General features: G+C 35.3%; 1 protein-coding gene across 4 annotated transcripts in view; it reads left to right on the top strand.

Moving 5' to 3' along the window:
- The window catches only part of CORIN (corin, serine peptidase), a 134,739-nt gene that overhangs the window by 84,400 nt on the left and 29,957 nt on the right, over positions 1-20,382 (top strand). For 3 of the 4 annotated variants that reach the window (XR_013950425.1, XM_080590027.1, XM_080590025.1), the window contains 5 exons: positions 2,653-2,751; positions 7,683-7,914; positions 13,197-13,342; positions 15,594-15,701; positions 19,722-19,835. Coding sequence is in view for 3 of the 4 variants with exons in the window: in XM_080590027.1 (XP_080446153.1) it covers positions 2,653-2,751; positions 7,683-7,914; positions 13,197-13,342; positions 15,594-15,701; positions 19,722-19,835 (699 nt within the window). In the remaining variant the exon portion in view is untranslated. The remainder of the gene's footprint in view (positions 1-2,652; positions 2,752-7,682; positions 7,915-13,196; positions 13,343-15,593; positions 15,702-19,721; positions 19,836-20,382) is intronic. The other variant, XM_080590026.1, reaches the window with a different exon arrangement.

Genomic DNA, 20,382 nt, shown 5'->3' on the forward strand with positions numbered 1-20,382 from the left:
AGACCATGTTTTTCCAAATACGTTTGTCCTGAACTAGACTTGATTGTCATGTTTTCAACATTTGAAGGTATTTTTCATATATAATTCTTTTGCTTCTGGTGAAGGACAGGTTCAGATCACAGCCTTTCAGTGAGAGAATTTTTCAAGTATTTCTATAATGACTGCTATTTTTAAGAAAAATAAAGGAATTCAGTTCATTTAGAAAACTCTAGTGCTGTCAGACACAGTGGTTATAGGACAATGTATTCAAAAGATACATACATGGTGTGATTACATAAGCCTCCTTTCCTTAGGAAAGTTCTTTGGATCTTCTTACTCCAGTTTAAACATCTGCATTCCAAAAGAAGTTGAAACACATAAATTACCATCATTCTTCTCTGCAATTAATGAAGTTGTTGAAAAAAAGGTCTTTCAGGGAATTTCTTTCAGATCTGACTGTCACAATCTAAAAACTGAGGACGAAGTTTTGTCTTTATTTCTGACCACCTAATCTCACAAACTGCTTGGAATAATTTTTCTTCCTTCCTGAGGCCCATCCACAGTTTTATTCTATGAATTCTATGATCCTCTGTTTCTCTTGGCTGATAATGAAATGTTCATTTTTAATGTGAAAGAAATGAGGCAGGAGAATGAGATAAATTGGAAAGTAAAAAACTATTCAGAGCATTCTAGAAGCAGCCATTTCATTTTTTAAATTCATGTAATGTAAGATTCTTAAATTTATTTATCCCTACTAAAAGGGAATTTCACTGGCACTGTGATGCATGAACTGGGGTAGAAATCAGTAATGCGTTTCTCACTGCATTTTGTCTCTATGAATATTGAAGAAATAGTTTTAAAAAACTTTTTTTTTTTTGGGGGGGGGGGCGGATATAATGAACAGATGCAAATTGAAGGATACTAAATGCAGAGGAGTAGGAAGGGGTGATAATTATGTTGACCATGATCTCACTATATACTAAAGGAGTTTTCCAGTTAGCATTAAACTGCAAAACTTTTTAACACAAAAATTTGGCTTGTCTTCTATTATTCATTCCTCAAAATGCAAAAACCCCTTTCTAATTTTTGCAATATTCCATAAGCAGAAATCCTCCTTTCAGCAACTGTATCCGTTTTGTTCCAAAATTACCTGAGAATATGGAGACAGAATTTGGACTTCATTTTGGTTATGCCTCTCTAGTTCTTTGTATAGTTCTTGAAAAGGAAGACAGAATTCCAGCTTGTAACTTTCTTTTGTATTTCTTGTGTATATGTGTAGCTGATTTCAACAACTACAGAAAATGTCATAGAACGTACACTAAGTACAAAGACTTCTCTGCTCTGCAAGGTAAAATATTTGAATATGCTTAGCAGAGGCAGCAAAGTTAGGGCTAAAGTGATCTGAGACAGGGTAGAGTGTGGTTATAGAAGTTCAGTATTGTCTATGTTAGGATCAGAATAATCTACAGGGAGTTTTAAGGAGTTGCGAAGCTCTTCCACTGCAGGATAAGAAAGAGATGGAGCAAAATTGAAAAAAGAATTTTGATGTGAAGACTCGTGATAGCTTTAGAAGTCAAAAAGTTGTTCCTACCTTTCCAGTTTGATTTTGCAATCAAAAGCTCCTGTAAAATAGGCTGGTCAAATACTGCAACAAAAGAAAGTATCTGCATTGCTTCAATAGATACCATGTATGAAGGGAAGTAAACACACATAATTAGGAAAAATATGGCTACATCTTCATTAGTTCTTTGGAACAAGGTCCTGGTTTCTTCAGCATCTTTTGTATGCCCAATATAAGGATGTCATGACTGACTGATTAATGTTTATGGACACTACTGCAATAAAAATAAATAAAATATTAAAAATAAAATAAATAATTTCAACAAATAATTTAAAATAAATAATTTCAAACAGGATGAGATGATAAAATACGAACTATTCAGTCTCTGTGTAGAGGAATAATAAATTAAATTACTAATTTTGCAAAAGTCGTGTGAAAGAGAGAATTTAATTGTTTGGAAGGAAGTTAGTACCACCATGAGAAAAACAAAAGGCCAGAGGTTTGTCAAAGAAACTAGCTATCCAGGTAATTTGTTCATAAACTTTTTGATGAAGTGCTGTTTTTGGTTATTCTAACATCCATCTTCAAGATCATAGAGTTTGGGGAGGGTGCGTGTGTGTTGTTTTTTTTTTTTTCACTAACCAAAGATGGGCAATAAAGCTTCAGCTCTGACAAACGTTCTTTAGGATAGTTTTTATTGTCCACCAAAACAATCATGAAATGAAAAGCAGATCAGCTGAATGGCACTGGAGGATAATTCCCAGAGGATATTCTCTTTTAACTAGGACCTATTGTTCCCTTTGAAATCCAATTTCCATGACTTTTCATACTCTGCCACAGGCAAGATCATGGTAGACGGCTTTCAGAGATCCATAGTTCTTCAGGGTTTGGGAATATAAATTCTCATATTAAGCAGAGGGGCAAAGAAGTGACATCTGGACATTTCTTCACGCTTTTCTTCCTTACAACACTTTACTAGAAATGCTGTAGGGTACTTATTCAATTATGTAAAGGAAATAACAAATTGTTATGAGTCTCTCTGTATTTTCTCATCACCACAGTCATTTTTATTAGTCTGGTACATCAGAATAGTAAATTTCTATTTTCCTCAGGTCAAACCCTCTGTCAGGAGGGAGACCAGAGATGTACTTCCTGTCCTGATACCTGTGGAACTTCTCTCTGTGAAATGAGAAACAGCCAGATAAACTGCAGTAAGTAGGTCACATGCTTCATACTGTCACTCTTCTAGGGTGTTTTAGAGTGCAATGAAGATGCAGGGTAGGACGCAGTAAGTAATACTTTCATTTACTATTTAATGCCATATGTATAATGGTTAACTGTTTAAAAGGGCAAGGCATCATGTGTAAATCTCGATTATAGGTGTACTAAGAGATAATATTTGACATTGAGATATTTTTGCCTTCTGTGAATTTTTGATATGTTCTTAATGAATGTTTACATTTACACTTTTTGTTAATATTAAATCAAGTTCACTGTTTACATAAAGTAAACAACAAAGTGTAAGTGTAAGCTAATGATTTATTTTAAAAAATACAAGAAAGCACGACACTGTGTTTAGTGGTCTGGAGAAGTTTCATCCCTTTTCCCGGGGAAGAATTCTGATATTCAATCTGGCTAAACTAGTTATTCTTCTGACCAATATGTATCGTAGGGGATCAGGATCTTCCATTCTGTGTATCATATTCCTTTCTATGTCCTGTGCTATACCACTCTGTGCAAACCTACTGTACCCACTGTGCACTTCTGAGCGTGCAATGCAGCACTATGAACAGATACTCAAGAGAAGTCAATTTTACTTGGTTTTGAAACTTGGGCAGAACTGTATTCAGAATGATTTATGAATTAAAACTTGGTGATATATTAATAGAGTCAGCAGTTCAAGATACCTCACCACATGGGCAGAGCAAGCTTGCCTTTGCTTATATGTGAATGGGTAGACATATCCTATAATTACTTTGTTGACCTGAGCAATACCTACTGGAAGGTTTGTTTTGGTACTACTGGATTGTTTGGATAATATTACCATGTTGCTGTATTACATTAGGTAGAATCCTAGAGTAGATTAGGTTGGAATGGACATGTGGAGGTCAACTTGTCAAAACTCCTGATCAAAGCAGTGCCAACTACATAATATTGCCCAGGACATGTGCTGTTGAATTTTGAGCATCTCCAAAGACAGAGATTCCACAGTCTTCCTGGACAACTTTTTAGAGCATTAGGCCTCCCTCATGGTAAAAACCTCTTTTCCTTACGTTAAACTGGAATTTGATAGGTTCCAACTTGTGTCTTTCACATCTCATCTCACCTGTGTACTTCTAATAGTCTGGCTCCATCTTCTTTGCACCATCCCATTAGGTAATTGTTAACAGCAATGAGATCTCCCTTTAGCCTTCTCTTTTTATGGCTGAACAAACCCTATTTTCATAGCCTCTGCCTGTATATCATATGTTCAAGTCCCCCAGCCTTCTCAGTGGCCCTCCACTGACCTTATTCCAATATGTCAATCTGTTTTTATGAATCAGGGAGCCAAAAAACACAGTTCTCCAGGTATGCTCTCCCCAGTGCTGAATAAAAGGGAATCAGAGTCATATATCTTGTGGTAGACAGCAATCAGGTTTATCAGGCATGATTTTCCCATTAGAAATCCATGCTGGTTGTTCCAAGTCACCTTTATTTCTTCATGTGTAGATGTCTTCTGGAAGGGTTTTGCTCCATAATCTTTCTGGAGACTGAGGTTAGCCTGAGTGGACTGTAGTTCTGTGGATCCTTTACTTGCCATTGTTAAAGGTGGATATTATGTTTGCCTTCTTTCAGTAATGAGATTCCATGACCTTTCTAAGATGATAAAAAGCAGCCTTCCAATGAGGTTAGACAATGAAATCATAGACAGAAAAGATATTGAGTACCTTAGCCATGGCCCTGGTCACTAGGTCCCCTGCCCCACTGAGCAGCAGACCAATATTTTTCCTACCTATCCTTTTGCTGTCAGTGTACTTATGAGAGCTCTTCTTGCTCAGTAGTCTTGTTGCTCTGGCTGAGCTCCAAAATCCATCCTTGTATGCCTTGGAAATGTCTCTCCATTCCTCTTCAATTATTTATTGCCTTTTTTTTTTTTTTTTTTTTTTTTAATATATCATTGAGGAGATCGATGTTCAGCTATGCTGGCTTTTTCTGCCCCACTTGCTTCACATTGGAATGGGCTCTTGTGTTCTGAGGCGGCCCTCCTTTAAGATGAAACCACTGTCCTTCAAGCAGATATCGGTATAGCTGAAACTCCCCACAAGTACCAGGGACTGCAATATCATGAAGCATCTTCCAGCTACCTAAGGATGGTTCATCTACCTCCTCTTGTTTTTGCTAAGGTGGTCTGCAGCAAGTGCCTACTATCGACATCACTTGTGTTGGTCTGTACTCTGATCCATATCCTTAACCAAATTATCCAAGTGAGACGGAACCTTCCAAAGTGATTGAGATAAATATATTTATTTATTTATCTTGCCTGTTTTCCTTCAACAAATATTTAGAAAGGGTTATGAAATGGGAAGGGAGGTATCCATATACTACAAAACTAATAACAACCCACTTCATTTTTTTTTTTTAAACAAACTTTTAATAAAAGGTTAATCGTTTAATTTTTCTTGCTTGGAATCTCAGATATCTTCATTGAATTATTGCAGTCATTTTCTCCGCTGTTTCTTGCAATTCATGGATGTGTTATCTCCCACTAGAAATTGTCCCCCTTGTGGTGAAAAGGAAGCAATTTATCCTGGGACACATACACTAGTTAAGGAGAAATCAAATATATTTAGCGGAAATATGTCCTCATCATGTTGTGAGCAGCAGTCTGTAATTCTCAGCAAGAGTAATGCGTAATCTGAATTAGACTGCTAGATCATCTCTCTTCTTCCCTTTTCAGTCCAGTAAATATGTAATTGTTTGTACGAAATTGAATAGCAAGAGAATTTGGGAGAGATTTTTCTTGTACAACATCTGGAAGTACTATTGTCTTTTTTCATGTTACTTTTGCTGTAAGACCAGAGTTACTTCATCTTCAGTAAGAGATGAGAATTCCTATGGAAAATCTCAGTTTTGACAAAGCAGCATCTTCTGACCCAGATAAGTCTTTTGCTGGAAAATTCCTGGCTAGGCATAGGACACATTTCTCATGTTATACATGTTGAATATAATGGATGTTGTCCATATGTGATAATTTCTAATCAGTTTAGGCTGGCTTTGTAATGCAGTTAGAACATATTTAGGATAACAGAACAAATATCTGAAGGTGTGTGTGTGCATAAAGACAACAGATCCAGACTCTTTCCAGTGGTATCCAGTGACAGGACAAGAGGCAATGGGCACAAAATGAAACACAGGAAGTTCTGTCCGAACATCAAGAAACTCTTTCTGGCTGTGTGGGTAACTGGAACAGGTTGCCCTCCCTTCGCAGGGAGGTTGTGCAATCTTCATCCTTGGAGATATTCAAAAGCCACCTGGACATGATCATGCCAAAAACAGTTTTAGGTGGACCTGCTTGAGCTGGGATTTGGCCCAGATGGCCTCCAGAGGTCCCTTCCAACCTCAACCATTCTGTGATTCAGCAAAATATCCCACTAAATTCTGTCTAAACTGTAGCTGGGAGGTCTCAGAGTTGCTGTGGGTAGACAATACATCCTCATATCTTGTATAATCTATGATGCTACTGTTTGGAAGGGCAATAATAAAAATATGGAGATATTAAAAATGGGCATATCTTGGTTAGTTAGGATAACATGCAATGGATTCTATCCCTCGTTTCCCACTGACTAAATTGTGCTTATATATACTATACATGGAGCAGCAATATCTCTGGAACCGTAAGGATAGATATCAGAAGGAAAGATTAATATTTGGGGTACTTAAATTCAGTCAGATGTTCACCTGTAGTATATGTTCTGTTTGTTACACTGGTTGGTGATGTGGGAGATTGGGTGTAAGATTCAAGGTAGTACTTTTCAAACCTATAATTACACTTGCAAATAATGTGATAGAAGCTTTCTAAACACAGTGTGAAAATTGTAATGATATTGAGAACATATAAAGACCTATCCTACTAGATTTTTTTTTTCTAGAATTCACCTTAACCACTATAAATGTGAGGCATAAAAAAAGAGAGAAACATATTTGTATATTTCTCCCCTTTAGTCTTGAATAATATTGTGTTATAAAAGCACCTAGAGCATTGCATGTAGTTTCGTGTTCATTTACTTGGGTTTTATCATGGAAAAACTGGTGAACATGTAATATTAATTATGTACACATCAAGAAAAGATGTTTACTGGGGAAAAATCAAAACACAAAAAGGAACTGATCTGAGTAGTGCTGGGTCACTTCCGGCTCAGGAATGATACTATGATACTGTGAAATTCATCATGAAGAAAAGGAAATGGGTGCTGTATGAGTAGAACTGTTGAAGAACGATGTCTTTGAACAATCTCATTCGCTCCAAAGCTGAGACTAAGTGGTTTGAGACAACAGAAATAGTTCAGTATTGGCAGTATGCAAGAATTCAGCAGAGGGGAAGAGCTGTATCCAAAATGAGCATCATGTTCCTCACATTAGAGAGGTAAATACTGAAAGAGATTATAATAGTGAATGTCAGTCCAAGAAATACTGACCAATTCTGCTGATCAGCTGAACGACTGACTGTTGGATCTTCTTTCAGCTTCCTCTCAAAGACCCAGCTAATCGGATCACACACTGTGCTGGCAACTGATATTAGCAGCTGTCTGGTGGAGAATATTAATCATGTTAAGATTCATTTGCTTCCAGAGTAGGCAAATATATACAGTCTTTTCATAACAAATGTCTTTTTGAATAGTATACTTTTTTTCAAGGATACTTGAAAGTAAGTAAAATTAAATAATCCAAAATTAAAAGTAAGTAAAATTAAATTTCATTTAGAAATGTGAAGTAAATAAAATGTCATATTAGTCTCAGTACTAAATTGAATTTCAATCTAAATTGAAGATAAATTCTGTACATTGTTTTCTATAGTGATAGAAAATGAAAAAATATTTCTGACTGCAGATTTGGGAAAAATATAATTTTTAAAATTTTATTTATTTATTTATTTTTGTGAAAGGTCAGTGTGAACCAATTACTCTGGAACTCTGTATGAACTTGCCTTACAACTACACTAGTTACCCAAACTACCTGGGCCACAGGACTCAGAAGGAAGCCTCTGTCAGCTGGGAGTCTTCTCTCTTCCCAGCCTTGGTTCAGACCAACTGCTACAAGTACTTAATGTTTTTTGCCTGTACAATCTTAGTACCAAAATGTGACCCCAATACAAATCAGCGGATCCCACCTTGCAGGTACTATATGATACTTAATTTAATTCTTAACTGACTTTGTCTATCATATTCATCTTTCTCAATTTTCTGCCTTCACTGAAAATGCCAGAAATTTTGTTTTGAAATTTCGTATCAAGAGGTAGAGAATCATATTTTACAAGAGTGTTAAATGCCATTTATTATGTGTGTCTAGTTTCTCAAAACAAAGAGAGGAACAACAGTTCTATTAATTTTCAAAATGCATAGATGGGGTATTTATATGAAGCATTTTCCATTGTTTGCTTGATTAGAATTGCAACACTATAAAGGGTGTTTAAACATAGGATCAATTAATTTGAATTGGAACATAAGCCTTTGTAATAGTTCTTTGCATTTATATATCATTTATCTATGCAAAGCCATAGCCAAATAATATCAACAAAATCTAAGGTTTTGATGCATAATTACCTTTCTAAATTAGAGGAGTGTCATAAAGTATGTGTTGCAGTTTTGCCAGATCATTATTGTAATCTGACAAGCAGAAAGCATAAAATAGTTTAATTTTTCTACCATCTTCATCAATTAACATCACCGTATACCTCTATGCCCATGGTTATGCCCATGTTTGTTCAAAAGAGATCTATTCTGTAAATATTGTGGCTTTGGCAGCAGCTGTCGTGGAACATTAGGAGAGCTAATAAACCTGATTAGCAGGCAGAGCTCTTTGAGCTATTGCCAGCTAGACCCTTCTCATGCTGTGTTCCTCTCTCTTTTCTTGAGTCTGCCCTGCCCTGAAAGTATTGTGCAATTAACTCCTACTTCACTGAAAGAAAACTGCATTAAAAGAAAACTGCATTGAAAATTGCAATACATGTTCTAAGGTTACCTACCGTGTAGCATTGGTTGACAGATAACTTTTCCTAGTCCAGTGATATACTTATTAGTGCAAACTGAAGTTGAGTCACAAGGAAATTTATTAATATATTGCTTAATTCTCCCGTAGGGACGTACTAGGGAAGTTAGAATATCACATATAAGATAGTGGGAAGTTAGAGTGCAAGCTCTGTTTTGGGTTTGCTTGTTTGAAAACCAAGTCTATATTTTTATTATTATTCTTTTTAAGAAAGCAGTATAACATATAAAAAAATGGTCTTTCTTTAACGTAAAGGGACAAAAATTAACTTGCAGGCTTCAGCAGCTAGTTACATATCTAGCTAACAAATTTTAGGAAGTATCACAATACAGCTAAACTACAAGAACAGTCTTCAACTTTAAGGAATTGAACAGAAACATGAAGAGGAACACATAGAAACCACAGAAAATTTAGTCTGAAGTCCCTCTCTGGAAGTCCCCACTTCCTGTTCAACTCAGGACTAATATCACGTTTAGATCATATTGAATATACAACATAAATTTTTAAATTCTAGGATTCAAAGCTTTACTTTTATAACTGTTTATATGTTTTGCTCCTATGTTAGGTCACGAGTTGAGAGTGACTTTATGAGGAAAGGATACCTTGTAGAGGCCCTACTGAGTTCTGTAGCACTTTACATGCTCCTCAGTGGTATAAAAGAAGTAATAAAATAATATAAGGAAGTATAATTATTTTGATTTACAATTATGTTTTAGGAATACTTTCAGACACAAATAATGTAAAAGTATAAAAATATTTTAGAAATGAAAACAAATAGACTCATAATACTAATAGACTCTGAGGTTACTGGTAAATGTAGGGCAGAAAAAAATATTCAATATATCAATATAAATATACATCTACTTAACTAGAGGTTGAAGATCCTAGAAGGCAGAATGTTATATTCTGAGTACAGAAACTGTATTCTGAGATTCTGCTGCTGTCTTTGCAAAACAACTGCCCTCTTGTTCAAGGATAGCCGTAGTTAATTGAGTTGAACTGGATGTACTTGTATTTTCTGTAAATATGAAATGGAGCTCAGCTAATGCAGTTTTTCTGCACTAAGCTTTTGAAGTGAAAATGCACTTTCCAACCAGGAATTGAAAATTTGTGTTATAATTCTACATCCATTATAAAAATATTCCTTACAGAGATGTATGAGATTACTATTATTTTTTCAATACTGGCACACTGTCCTTTTCATTCTAGGAGGTGTTATTCAATGATTTTAATTCTACTTCCCCTGTATAAAACATCTGTCCCTGTTTTGTAAAGCTTGTCATTGTCTTTGTGTTATTAGTTTGACTGTCGTGCTTTCTTTTCATTAGCTATGAAGGTCTTCCAAGTTTATTCTAAGTAAGGAGCACAGATGAAGAGATTTTTTGAAAGAACTGAACTTGCTGTTATTAAATTGATCTATCAAGCATGTTTTCAAATTCTGAGCAGTGTTCTTCATCTCTTAGAAGGCACTGGTAGTATTAGTCCAGGTCTGGTGAAGTAATCTTTGAAGCTAAGCTTCCTAGGTTCCCTTTGAAACTATGGAGTTTCACAGATGAAGAACATGTGGAATAAGCTCATAAATTCTTGTATCCTTGTAATGACAAGCTATCTTTGCTATGACTTGAAACTGCTCAGCATCTTGCGGAATCTGGAAATACTGTGGCTCATGACGTTCTAATAGGTCTATCAGCCTCCCTTATTTTGGGAGGATCAGATGTTTCAGTAAATGCTTTCCTTGTCATGGTAGCCTCTAATAACATGGAAATTACACTACCTGTGTATTTGAGAAGTCTCCAGCTGACTTTGTTGTTACAAAACAGTGACAGATATATATGAAGAATTATCCTGGTCAAATTTCATGCCCCTTATGCTTAAGCATCAATTTAGGCATCACATTATGGACATTATGGAATGGAGGACAAAGAGATATTTTTAGTTAACTTGCAGAAAATTGCACAATTCTATGCTACGTTTTTTTTTTAATCTTCTGTTCTTTACTCCTACGGAGAAGCATGTGATTTCTCTGCTTTGTGGTATGTGCTCTTGTTAATTGATAGCAAGAATTAAAACAATTAGTTTTATTCATAGACAGTAACTCAGCCATCACAGTTTGTCTGAGATGAGTTTTGACCAAGAAGTAAATACAAACTTGTTATCCATGTCCTCAGTATTCTAATATCTCAACTGTGAGACTCAGTATGGGAATGTGAGAAAGATTTTAAGACAAAAAAGTTACCAGTTGCTCTTCCAATTGTCATTTTTTCCTAATAGTATTGCAATAGGCTTCTATGTGCCCTTGGATAGGCATTACTCTTTCACCACAGATTGACAACTGGATGGCTTGAAATAGCTTTTGGAAAGGGTCATCTTTGACCAGAGATTTGAATGTAAAGAGAACACATGAAAGACAGAATTGGCTTGGATGTTTCAGCTAATAAAATTGATTTTTTTTTAAATGTATTAATCGTATTAATGTTGGTTTTGGTTTTTGTAATCAACAAATAAAAAATGCTGCCATTCAGAAACTTTAAGTTATAAAATAGTGTGAGTCGACATTTTTGATATTGAGGAGGATCTAAAAGGAAAGACACACAGTTATGTAACTGTAACATAGTTGATCAATATCAATTCATTCATATCAACCTCTTTCCTTTAGTACACTGTGTCTCATTTCAGGTGGAAATCCTAATAGAATTTATCCTGTACTCTGTGTTTAGAAAGTATCAACAGACTAAGAACGTTGTGCTTTAGTTGCACTTCAGTTGCGAGTAAACTGATGTTTTCTGCTCTGCAGAGTACGTGGTAAATAAAACACACAACAATCACAATGTAGTGCAGCATTGGTCAAAAGATCTAAGGAAAATGATGAGTGGAATAAAATTCCTTTCATGAAGGGATATTCTGTTCCTAGAAGAAAGATCTGGAATACTTAATCAATTTAGATAAAAGGCAAGTTAAAATTAACACAAGGGAAACTGAAAATAAAATAGAAATAGATAGGATCCAGCAGTTGAATAATTTTTAACATGAAAGAACAAAGGAGAACTTTCTTTGAAACAGTAGGAGAAAGTGTGAGTGATTATAGTTTTAGAAGATATGATCTAAAAGGTACAACTGAATGACTTTCTGAGTATAGAGATAAGACAGGGCTATGGAGAGGCACCATAACCTTCAAATAGGTAAAAGCGAGCTACCTTAGGAAATACAGAAATTGCTCATCGTGTTCATGGTGGCTGAACAAGGAAGCAATAGATTTAAAGTACATCGAGAGAACTACAGGCCAAATATAACAAAAATAATACATATACATGTATTAGAATGATTGATAAGGAACTATATGAAATCTTACTAACTTAAGAGTTTTTAAGAACATTTTATGCAAATAATATGTCAAGTATGTTGTATGTTTCCGCTTGGGGGGAGAGACAAAAAGGATGTTGAGGATCTTATTCCTATATTGCATAGTTAATATTCCACAAAAATGAAAAGCGACATTTGAAACTGATACCATAGCTGGTTAAGCTGATACCATTAATGGTGATACTATCAAACTCTCAAAAAAAGAGGCAGTGGAAACAAACGGGAGTTCAAAATATCACAAATATAAGACTTGGCTTGAGCAAATATAGATGGGCTCAACTACTTTTTTGTGGCAGGTCCTGTGTTTTGGTGGTAAGAAAATAAGTATTCAAAAGAAAGACTATATTCATGCCTTTTTCTAGGTGTGATAGAAGCTTCTGTTGCTCTGACAGTAACTTCAAGACTAAGTTTATCTGTGCTTTGATTTCCCCCAGACTTTAAATTTTATTTAAATCACAGGGGAGTTCTTCACTTTTTTGCTTGTGGGTTTAAATATTTTGTCTTTCTGGAACCACATCTCCAGAAATGGCTGACCAGGAGTATCTCAGCCCTATAGTGTTCCTATACTGTATTCGCTGTGAATGTCTAAAATACAGCCAAAATAGTCAGAAACTGCCTGTTCTTATAGATCTTAAAATGTCAGAGACAAAGCTTTCTTCAGCACTACACCGCTCTTCAAATGATGTGTGTAGTGCAGTGGTTTCTGAGGTAGCATTATCAGAAGAGGTAGAATTTTATTGGTACAAAATATATTTGGCTTTGTTGTTTCTTCCTGAGGGAGGACAGTTAGTGTTCCTTAGTGTTTCTCTCCTTATGGAGGAGAGGATAGGTGTAAGTAGTTATATTTGGCTATTATAATTCAGATTATAGTTTGTATACTGTAATTTAAACTCATGTTTCAACTGTAACAATATATCTTTATATAATCCAATTAACTGATTTTTCCTTGATTTCCATCTATGACTTTGGCTAGGATTATTAGCTCTCAAAACCTGGGAATTTCTAAGACTTGTACTCAGATATTTTGTTTAACTCCACTTTGTCTCCTCAGGACATTATGTGTACAGTCTAAGGAACGCTGTGAGTCTGTGCTTGGGATTGTAGGTCTGCAGTGGCCGGAGGACACTGACTGCACTCAGTTTCCAGATGAGAACTCAGACAACCAAACTTGTCTAACACCAGATGAAGGTGTAGAAGGTAACTCCTGCAAATACACATAACAGGAAATTAAAGATTAATTGTTTTCCCAAAGACACTGGTTTGTGTTTTGTTTGTTTGTTTTGTTTTAAATTGTAATATGCCACGTAGGGTGACTTTTTTGGTCAAGTAACTGTGAGAATGATTCCAAATCAGAGTGCAGAGTATTTTGACACAATTTGCAGATAAGAGGATTTTTTTTTTCTAGAAAAAGAAATTTATTTGAAGAAAGGATCAATTATCCTCAATCTTTGAAAGTCAGTGTTTGAGATTTGTTGCTATTATTACACCTACAACTTGCTTGCTTGTGTTTAGTGCTTTTACTTCACTTTTTTAAACCTATCTAGATTATATAATAATGCTTTTCTAACAGGAGGTAAACTTCTGACAATCTTAAAAACTAAAAAAAGAAGAAAAGCTGAGCCCTACAATATCTCTGAGAAAAATATTTTAATGTTAGTGTCTTTGCCAGCTATTTTTTGTTCTTTTTTGTTGTTTTTTTGGCGATTTATGTATTTTAAGAGAGCTGTGCAAATCAGCTTCAGCAGCAACTGACAAATTTCATTTTCTTGAGTTCAACCATACTCCTACTCATTGTGGGTGTCAACGTGGAACAAAAGAATGGAATTGCCTTAAATGATTCTACGTGTTCTTTGGTTATATATAAAGAAGGTGGCTGTGCAGCTTTTTCTTCTGCCAGTGGTCGTCTAATGTGAGGTCTGAGGATTCTGCTGTCTTTTCTTTTTTCTTTTTTTTTTTTTTTCCCTTGCCAAAAATGCCAGTAAAGTTTCTGGGAAAATATTAAAATGGTGTGTGCTAGACTGCCCACAATATACTGATCATGTTTAGTTCTTATTCTTCTCCTCCCAGTCACCTGTGTGGTGATGATAATCTTTCCACAATCTTTCTTTTAATCTTTCTTAGAGAAAGCAATGGATGAAAGCTAATTGGTCTGTAGTTCATTGAGTGAAGATAAATTGCTAATGAGTAGTGAAGCATTCTGAGAAGGCGCTGAAGCATATGTAGCAATAAGTACCATTTCTTCAAGCAAAGTGCATTTGCACTTATATAATTTTGAGAGTTTAATAAGGTGTATAATACCATAGTAATGAGATCCTCTGTCATGAGACTCTGAGAGACAATGAGATGATTTCCTTCTACAGGGAAGGGCTAATGGAAAGGAATTACCATTATTATAAAGGAGTATGTAGGAACATAAAAGCAAATTCTTGACACAACAAGGTGAGATAAAGAAAGATAATGTGATTTAATTTTCTGTGGTATAAAATGTCTTTTTTAGTCTTCCTCCCTGTGTTGTTAGATCATTCGGCTTTGAAACCTAACATATAATGCTTATATTTTAAATATACTACAGTATACGGGACTAGTATATTCCATTGCTATCTAGAGTTAATTTTTGTTGACTTATTAAAAAAATAGAATTTCAAAAATTTTCACTTTAACTAGAGAGAATCTGCCTACTAGGTTGACTCATTGCTTTTTGTTCATCTTAGCATTGAACTAGATAATCCTGGAAAATGAATGAAAAAGGAGATGTTTTTAGTGTTCTTTTAGAAACAGTGTAACTAATAAAGGGGTCTAATCAGAATTGTCTTTGGGTATGAAACACTTACTACTAAAAAGTTATGTTGATTCAATGGCAGATTTCTACTAATTAACACTGCTGGTTAGAATCAGTCTCTTGGGAAACTTAAAATCTTATAGAAATATTTCTGAATAAGCATGTATAACAAAAGATATTAAGAATCTTAAGAACAAAAATATTAATGATTACAAACTATCAATGATTTTCCAAATTAATCTATGTGCTGAATTGTTTAACTTCTCTTCCAATCAGTGGTGAATACTGCTGGCCAAGACATTATACAGTGTAAATTTTGTTGTTTTCATAATGTTATTTTTAAATGATGATTTATTTCTGCTTCATGCAACATCACAGGAGTGAAAAAGGTTGCTAGAAAATGCACATCCACAGTCTAAATGTTGTATGTTGGTAATCTGTCATAGTTTTAAAATATGAGAGAGGGTAGCATGTGAGGCAGAGCTCTGGAAAATGTTCCACCCCATTCACAGTGCAATTGTTAAGAACAGTCCTATCTGCTACACAGTTCCAATTTAGTGTTTCAAAAGGCTTCTATTCCTGTCTCAGTGATAAATAAGTAAGTGCTCATGTGACGATTAACCTTTCAGTTTATGGAGTCTTGTTTCTCTCTTTCCTTGTCATCGGCAGAGTGCTCACCCAGTCACTTCAAATGCCGTTCTGGGAGGTGTGTCCTTGCATCCAGAAGATGTGATGGTCAGGCTGACTGTGAGGATGATAGTGATGAAGACAGCTGTGGTAAATAAAGGGAGGGTACTCTCCAAACAAAGAGTAGCTGAAGCATTAGAAAAATATGTTGGTTTTCTTCAGTTAATTCAACCATAGCATGACAGCCTGTGGAATAAGCTCCATTTTGTGCCAGAAAAATGTAATTGAAGTGATTTTTTTTTTTTTAAGACTAGTGGCGGTTAAAATACTTTAGCAAGAATTCTTCTTGATTAATGTCAATACAATTTATATTTGATAATTGAGATTCTGCTAACTGTGTTCCAGGATGTTTGAGTATTCATTTAGTAATCAAGATTAGAAATGCTGCAGATTTAATTCTTTTGGTATTGATGGAGGTTCTAATGAGCTAGAATGTGGCTGCCTGGCAGTTTAAATCTTGAATTTGTTGATGTAGTTTTAAATGTATACACAGTAACATTCTTATTATGATATATTGACAGAAGATCTGTGCTTACTGAAGTGAATTCTGGTCAACCGCTAGCAATCGGTACAAGTGTAAAGTGGTAACCACAAAATTTATTCTCCAGTACATTTCAGAGCTAATTTATGGTAGAGGAGCTCTTGACTCTCAACTTAAGGGGATGTCTTGAGCTTGAGAATAACCAACAAATCTCTCGGTCAGTATACATCCTTGTATGTGCTGGCAGGAATATTCTGAGAAAGAGAAGGGAGTTTGTACTGTTTCCTTATGTGACTAGGGCGTGGGCTCCATGGAATTCTGCATGTTGTCCTACTATCACGAGAGGCAAAATGAATAATTATAAATCATTATAAAGGATTTAGAAACAATGCATGAATATGAATAAAGGATTGGAATGTTCTAGAAGCGTAGGGCTAAAGTGTACAACCTCTTTTGTTTAACAGAGAGCAGGTTAAAAGGTGATGGAAGCAATTAGGGGGGCAACAAAACTGCAGCAATGAAAGATTTTCCACTCTGCTGCACAAACATTAAAATAAGATCCAACAGCTGAAAGGTGAAGCTAGATTAAAATTCAAGCTTGTCAATAAGATCTAACACCTAAAAGCTGAAGCTAGATTAAAATTCAAGTTTGTCATCTCTATAAAGTTCTACTTTTTCTTTAGGAGCAGGTTGTTTTGATGATTGGAGTAATCAAGGCATTATTTATCAGTAAGGAGTGATGTATTCTCATTCTCTGGGAGTTTTCAAATCAAGATTGCATTCTGTCTGCTCTTCTGTTCCATTCACCCTCCACCCTCTCACCCCTGCTAAAGGAAGGGTAAAAAAAAAAATTGTAAAAATAGGGTTTAATTCTAGGTCATTTTGGATTACAAGGGCAGAGCTGATGATCGAGGTGACTCTTTCAGAGTTGATAACCTTTTTACCTTTGAATCAATTGTCTTGAATATTCTCCCAACCAAACATTCTTTGTTGCCACCTGTTTTAACTCCTTAAAACACTAATTACCACGTGTCTTTTAGGATAATTTTATTCTCCTAGACATTAACATGTGAAATACTGCTCTAAAATATAACATTATTTTTTCCAGTAGATCTCTGTCTGTCCCTATAGTCTAGACAGAATGTCAGTAGCAATCAGCAGAATTCTTATCAGCTTCTATAAATATGGAAAGCTGTATCTGCTAGGTAATTACAGCTGTGAGTGACATTACATTGACCAGGGGTAATGCTGCTGCTGAAGAACAGGCAGTCCTTGTAGAGCTCCAGAAGTAACAGTTTCTGACTCATTTGTATTCCATGTGTGCAGGACAAAATCAAAACCTGTTGAACTTCCTATGTGTAAATGACGAGCTTGCATCTTATTAGCTTTATCCTTTGAAATACCATTAAATAACAGTCAGCAAACATTTAAATTAAAAATATTGAAGTATCTTAAATGACAGTCAAAGCTCTGTTAGGTTTCACAGTGCAGAGAGGAGGAGGCTGGCAGAGAGCAGCTGCAGTGTTTGGATAATCAAGCTATTGTTTCCAAAAATGTGGGACAGAACCATCCAAAGGGAGTAAGGTATATTTTGGCCATGCAGAGTAGAGCTGTGTTCAGCAACCCCTGTCTCCTCTGTGAGAGAAAAAAGTGGTGGCCTTAATAATGTGAATCCCTATGTCAAAAGTCATGTCAAAACATACTTTTGAGATGGGAGTGCGGTAAATATGGATGAGTTTTCTGACCTCCATTTTCATTTCCATTTCATTATCATTAAATTAAAAATACATGTTATCCAAATATATGGAGGAGCAATAAGTATACTCTAAATGGTAGATGGCCTTCTTCCAACAAAACAGTATATTTGAACACTGAATTCAGTACATAATTAATTTTTCCCAGGGAGTTGTCTCTGTGTTTGCCTATGTTTCCCTCAAAGATGAATTTTGGAGAGTAATGGAACATTTCACAATATAACACTATAATGTGTGATGAAGGAAAAAGCAAATACGAATTTAATTAATTGTAAACACTTCAGCTAAAAAATTGCAAGGTTCATAAATGAGATTTTTTAAAAGCTTTTGTATTTTATTTTCATATCGAGTTCCTAACATCACTGACATTCTTTGTTCTTTATTAGAGTAAAGGTTTTGTTTGGTTTCAATTAATTTTTCATTAATGGTTATCAAAAATACTGTCCAGAAGGAGACCAGGAAAATGGCCATACCCAAGAAAGTTCTTTGATCATGTGGAGTTAGTTTCGTGGGTTCAAGGCTGTTTATTTCTCTGTGGGTTTAATGTTTTTTTCACATGGTTTATTCAATCTAAACAAATTAAGCACTCCGTACATCCAGTTACAGTTAAACCTGATTAGATTTTTCCAGTAATCATATGAGCTAGTAGTGATTCTCTGGTTCATGTTTGTAAACTAATCACTTCTGAAACAACACTTTGAAACAATTTATCACTTACTAACTGCTGATATGTGCTGCTGCTGTTCCAGATCCAAGAAAATAGAGGTGCTGCTGTGTGAGCAGAGATCCAAACTATTTGTGTGTGGGCATCAGGGCTGTCACCTGAATTTGAGCTTGGATTAAAATGAAAGCTAGTATTGTAAGCTGCAGAACAGGCCAAACAAGGCAATCAAACCATACGTTTTATTTAGGAGTTTTTATGGCTTCCTCTAAAATTTGAATGTCAGATGTGCAGGACATTGACATTAGTACCTCAGAGTATTCTGTTCTTAAACTGGTATCACTGCAGCGTGCTCTATTAGTTGATAAAAGCAAGTAAAGAAATAAGAGATAACATTTTTTTTTTTCTAAAAGGTACGTTAGGCCATTCTTAATTTCATCTAGTTAACAAACAGGAATTTTAGTGTCAAAGCGCTTTGACACACAGTTTTATGAATATTCCTCTTGAAATTGGTGAGGCTGGTTTGCAGGACTTTGAAGAGGCAATAATGTTGTTTGTTCCCTGCATAACAATGACTCTGGAAGATTTATACATCTATAGGGGCTTTCTATCATTTTCAAACTGGTTTAGTCACAGATTATGGAACCAAGAAAAGTGTTCATGCTCAAAACTTAGAGCGTCTCTCGACCTTTCATTATGATCTGCATTAGTTTCTGTATCAGCACTACCAAAAGTACATATTTCTACACTATTTCATGTAGTATGTTTTTAAAGGACATGCCACAGACTTCAGGATTATAAAAGTTTATGTATCAAATAAAAATGTCTTTCCATTTCCACTTAATTTGTATATGTTTGCATTTACATTTATTACATATATAGTAAATGCATTTGAAGAGTGGTGGTTTATGGGGTTTGAGAAAACTGAGCTAATGCCTAAATCATTATTTATAGCATGTGTAGCACAATATGGATTACTCTCTGAAAAGCATTGAAATGTGATGTATTTTATACCCATTTAACAAGTATGCTGATAATGATAATTATCATGATAATGATAATCTTACTTTCGTTTCTTCATTACTAACTATTTATGGTAAATTTAAAGTTAATAGCGCAACTATTTTGGATGTTTCAAGATTATTAAGGAGGAACAAACCAGTTGATTTTATGTTGCATGCAAATATTTCAAAACTGTGATTCTCTGCCACCAGGCTGTGGAGAAAGGGGTCTTTGGGAGTGTCCTTTGAAGAAGCTGTGCATCAAACACACGATGATCTGTGATGGTTTCCCAGACTGCCCTGACATGATGGATGAAAAGAACTGCTGTAAGGGTTTATGTGGTTTGTTAATCCTGTAAAGTGCTGATCACATTTTTGGGATCTGCTGGAGCTGCCCTGTCTGTTTCCAAAACACAGCTGACTACTGGGGTGAGAAGAGCTGGAATACCTGTGAACAGCAGCTGCTTTGCAGGCTCCCACTCAGCACATGAAACCAGGACTGCATGCTGTGAAATGTTAGCTTCACTTTCATAACTGTATTAGTGGTACGCTGAATTGTCTTCTTTTGAGAAAAACAGATAGTGTTTTCTCAAAGACAGAAACTGGGAAAAACATACTGAGTTGAGATTCAGCCTACACAAGAAAGAAGAGATGCTTGGTAAAGTTGGTTGAAAGTCAAAATTTTACTTCTCTTGGTGATCCTAGTATTTTAGCACTGTTGCTGGGATTGTAAGATATAATTTTACAGAAAACAAAAACAAGCAAACAAAAAATTGTTCCTGAGCCTCTGGAATTCTGTTGGCAGAGATAGGATGGTGAGCATATTTTATGTGCTATGTGGAGCAGATGAATATATTTGCCAAAATGATTGACA

The sequence above is a fragment of the Anser brachyrhynchus genome, assembly GCF_964034855.1.
Source record: "Anser brachyrhynchus genome assembly, chromosome: 4".
Lineage (NCBI taxonomy): Eukaryota > Metazoa > Chordata > Aves > Anseriformes > Anatidae > Anser > Anser brachyrhynchus.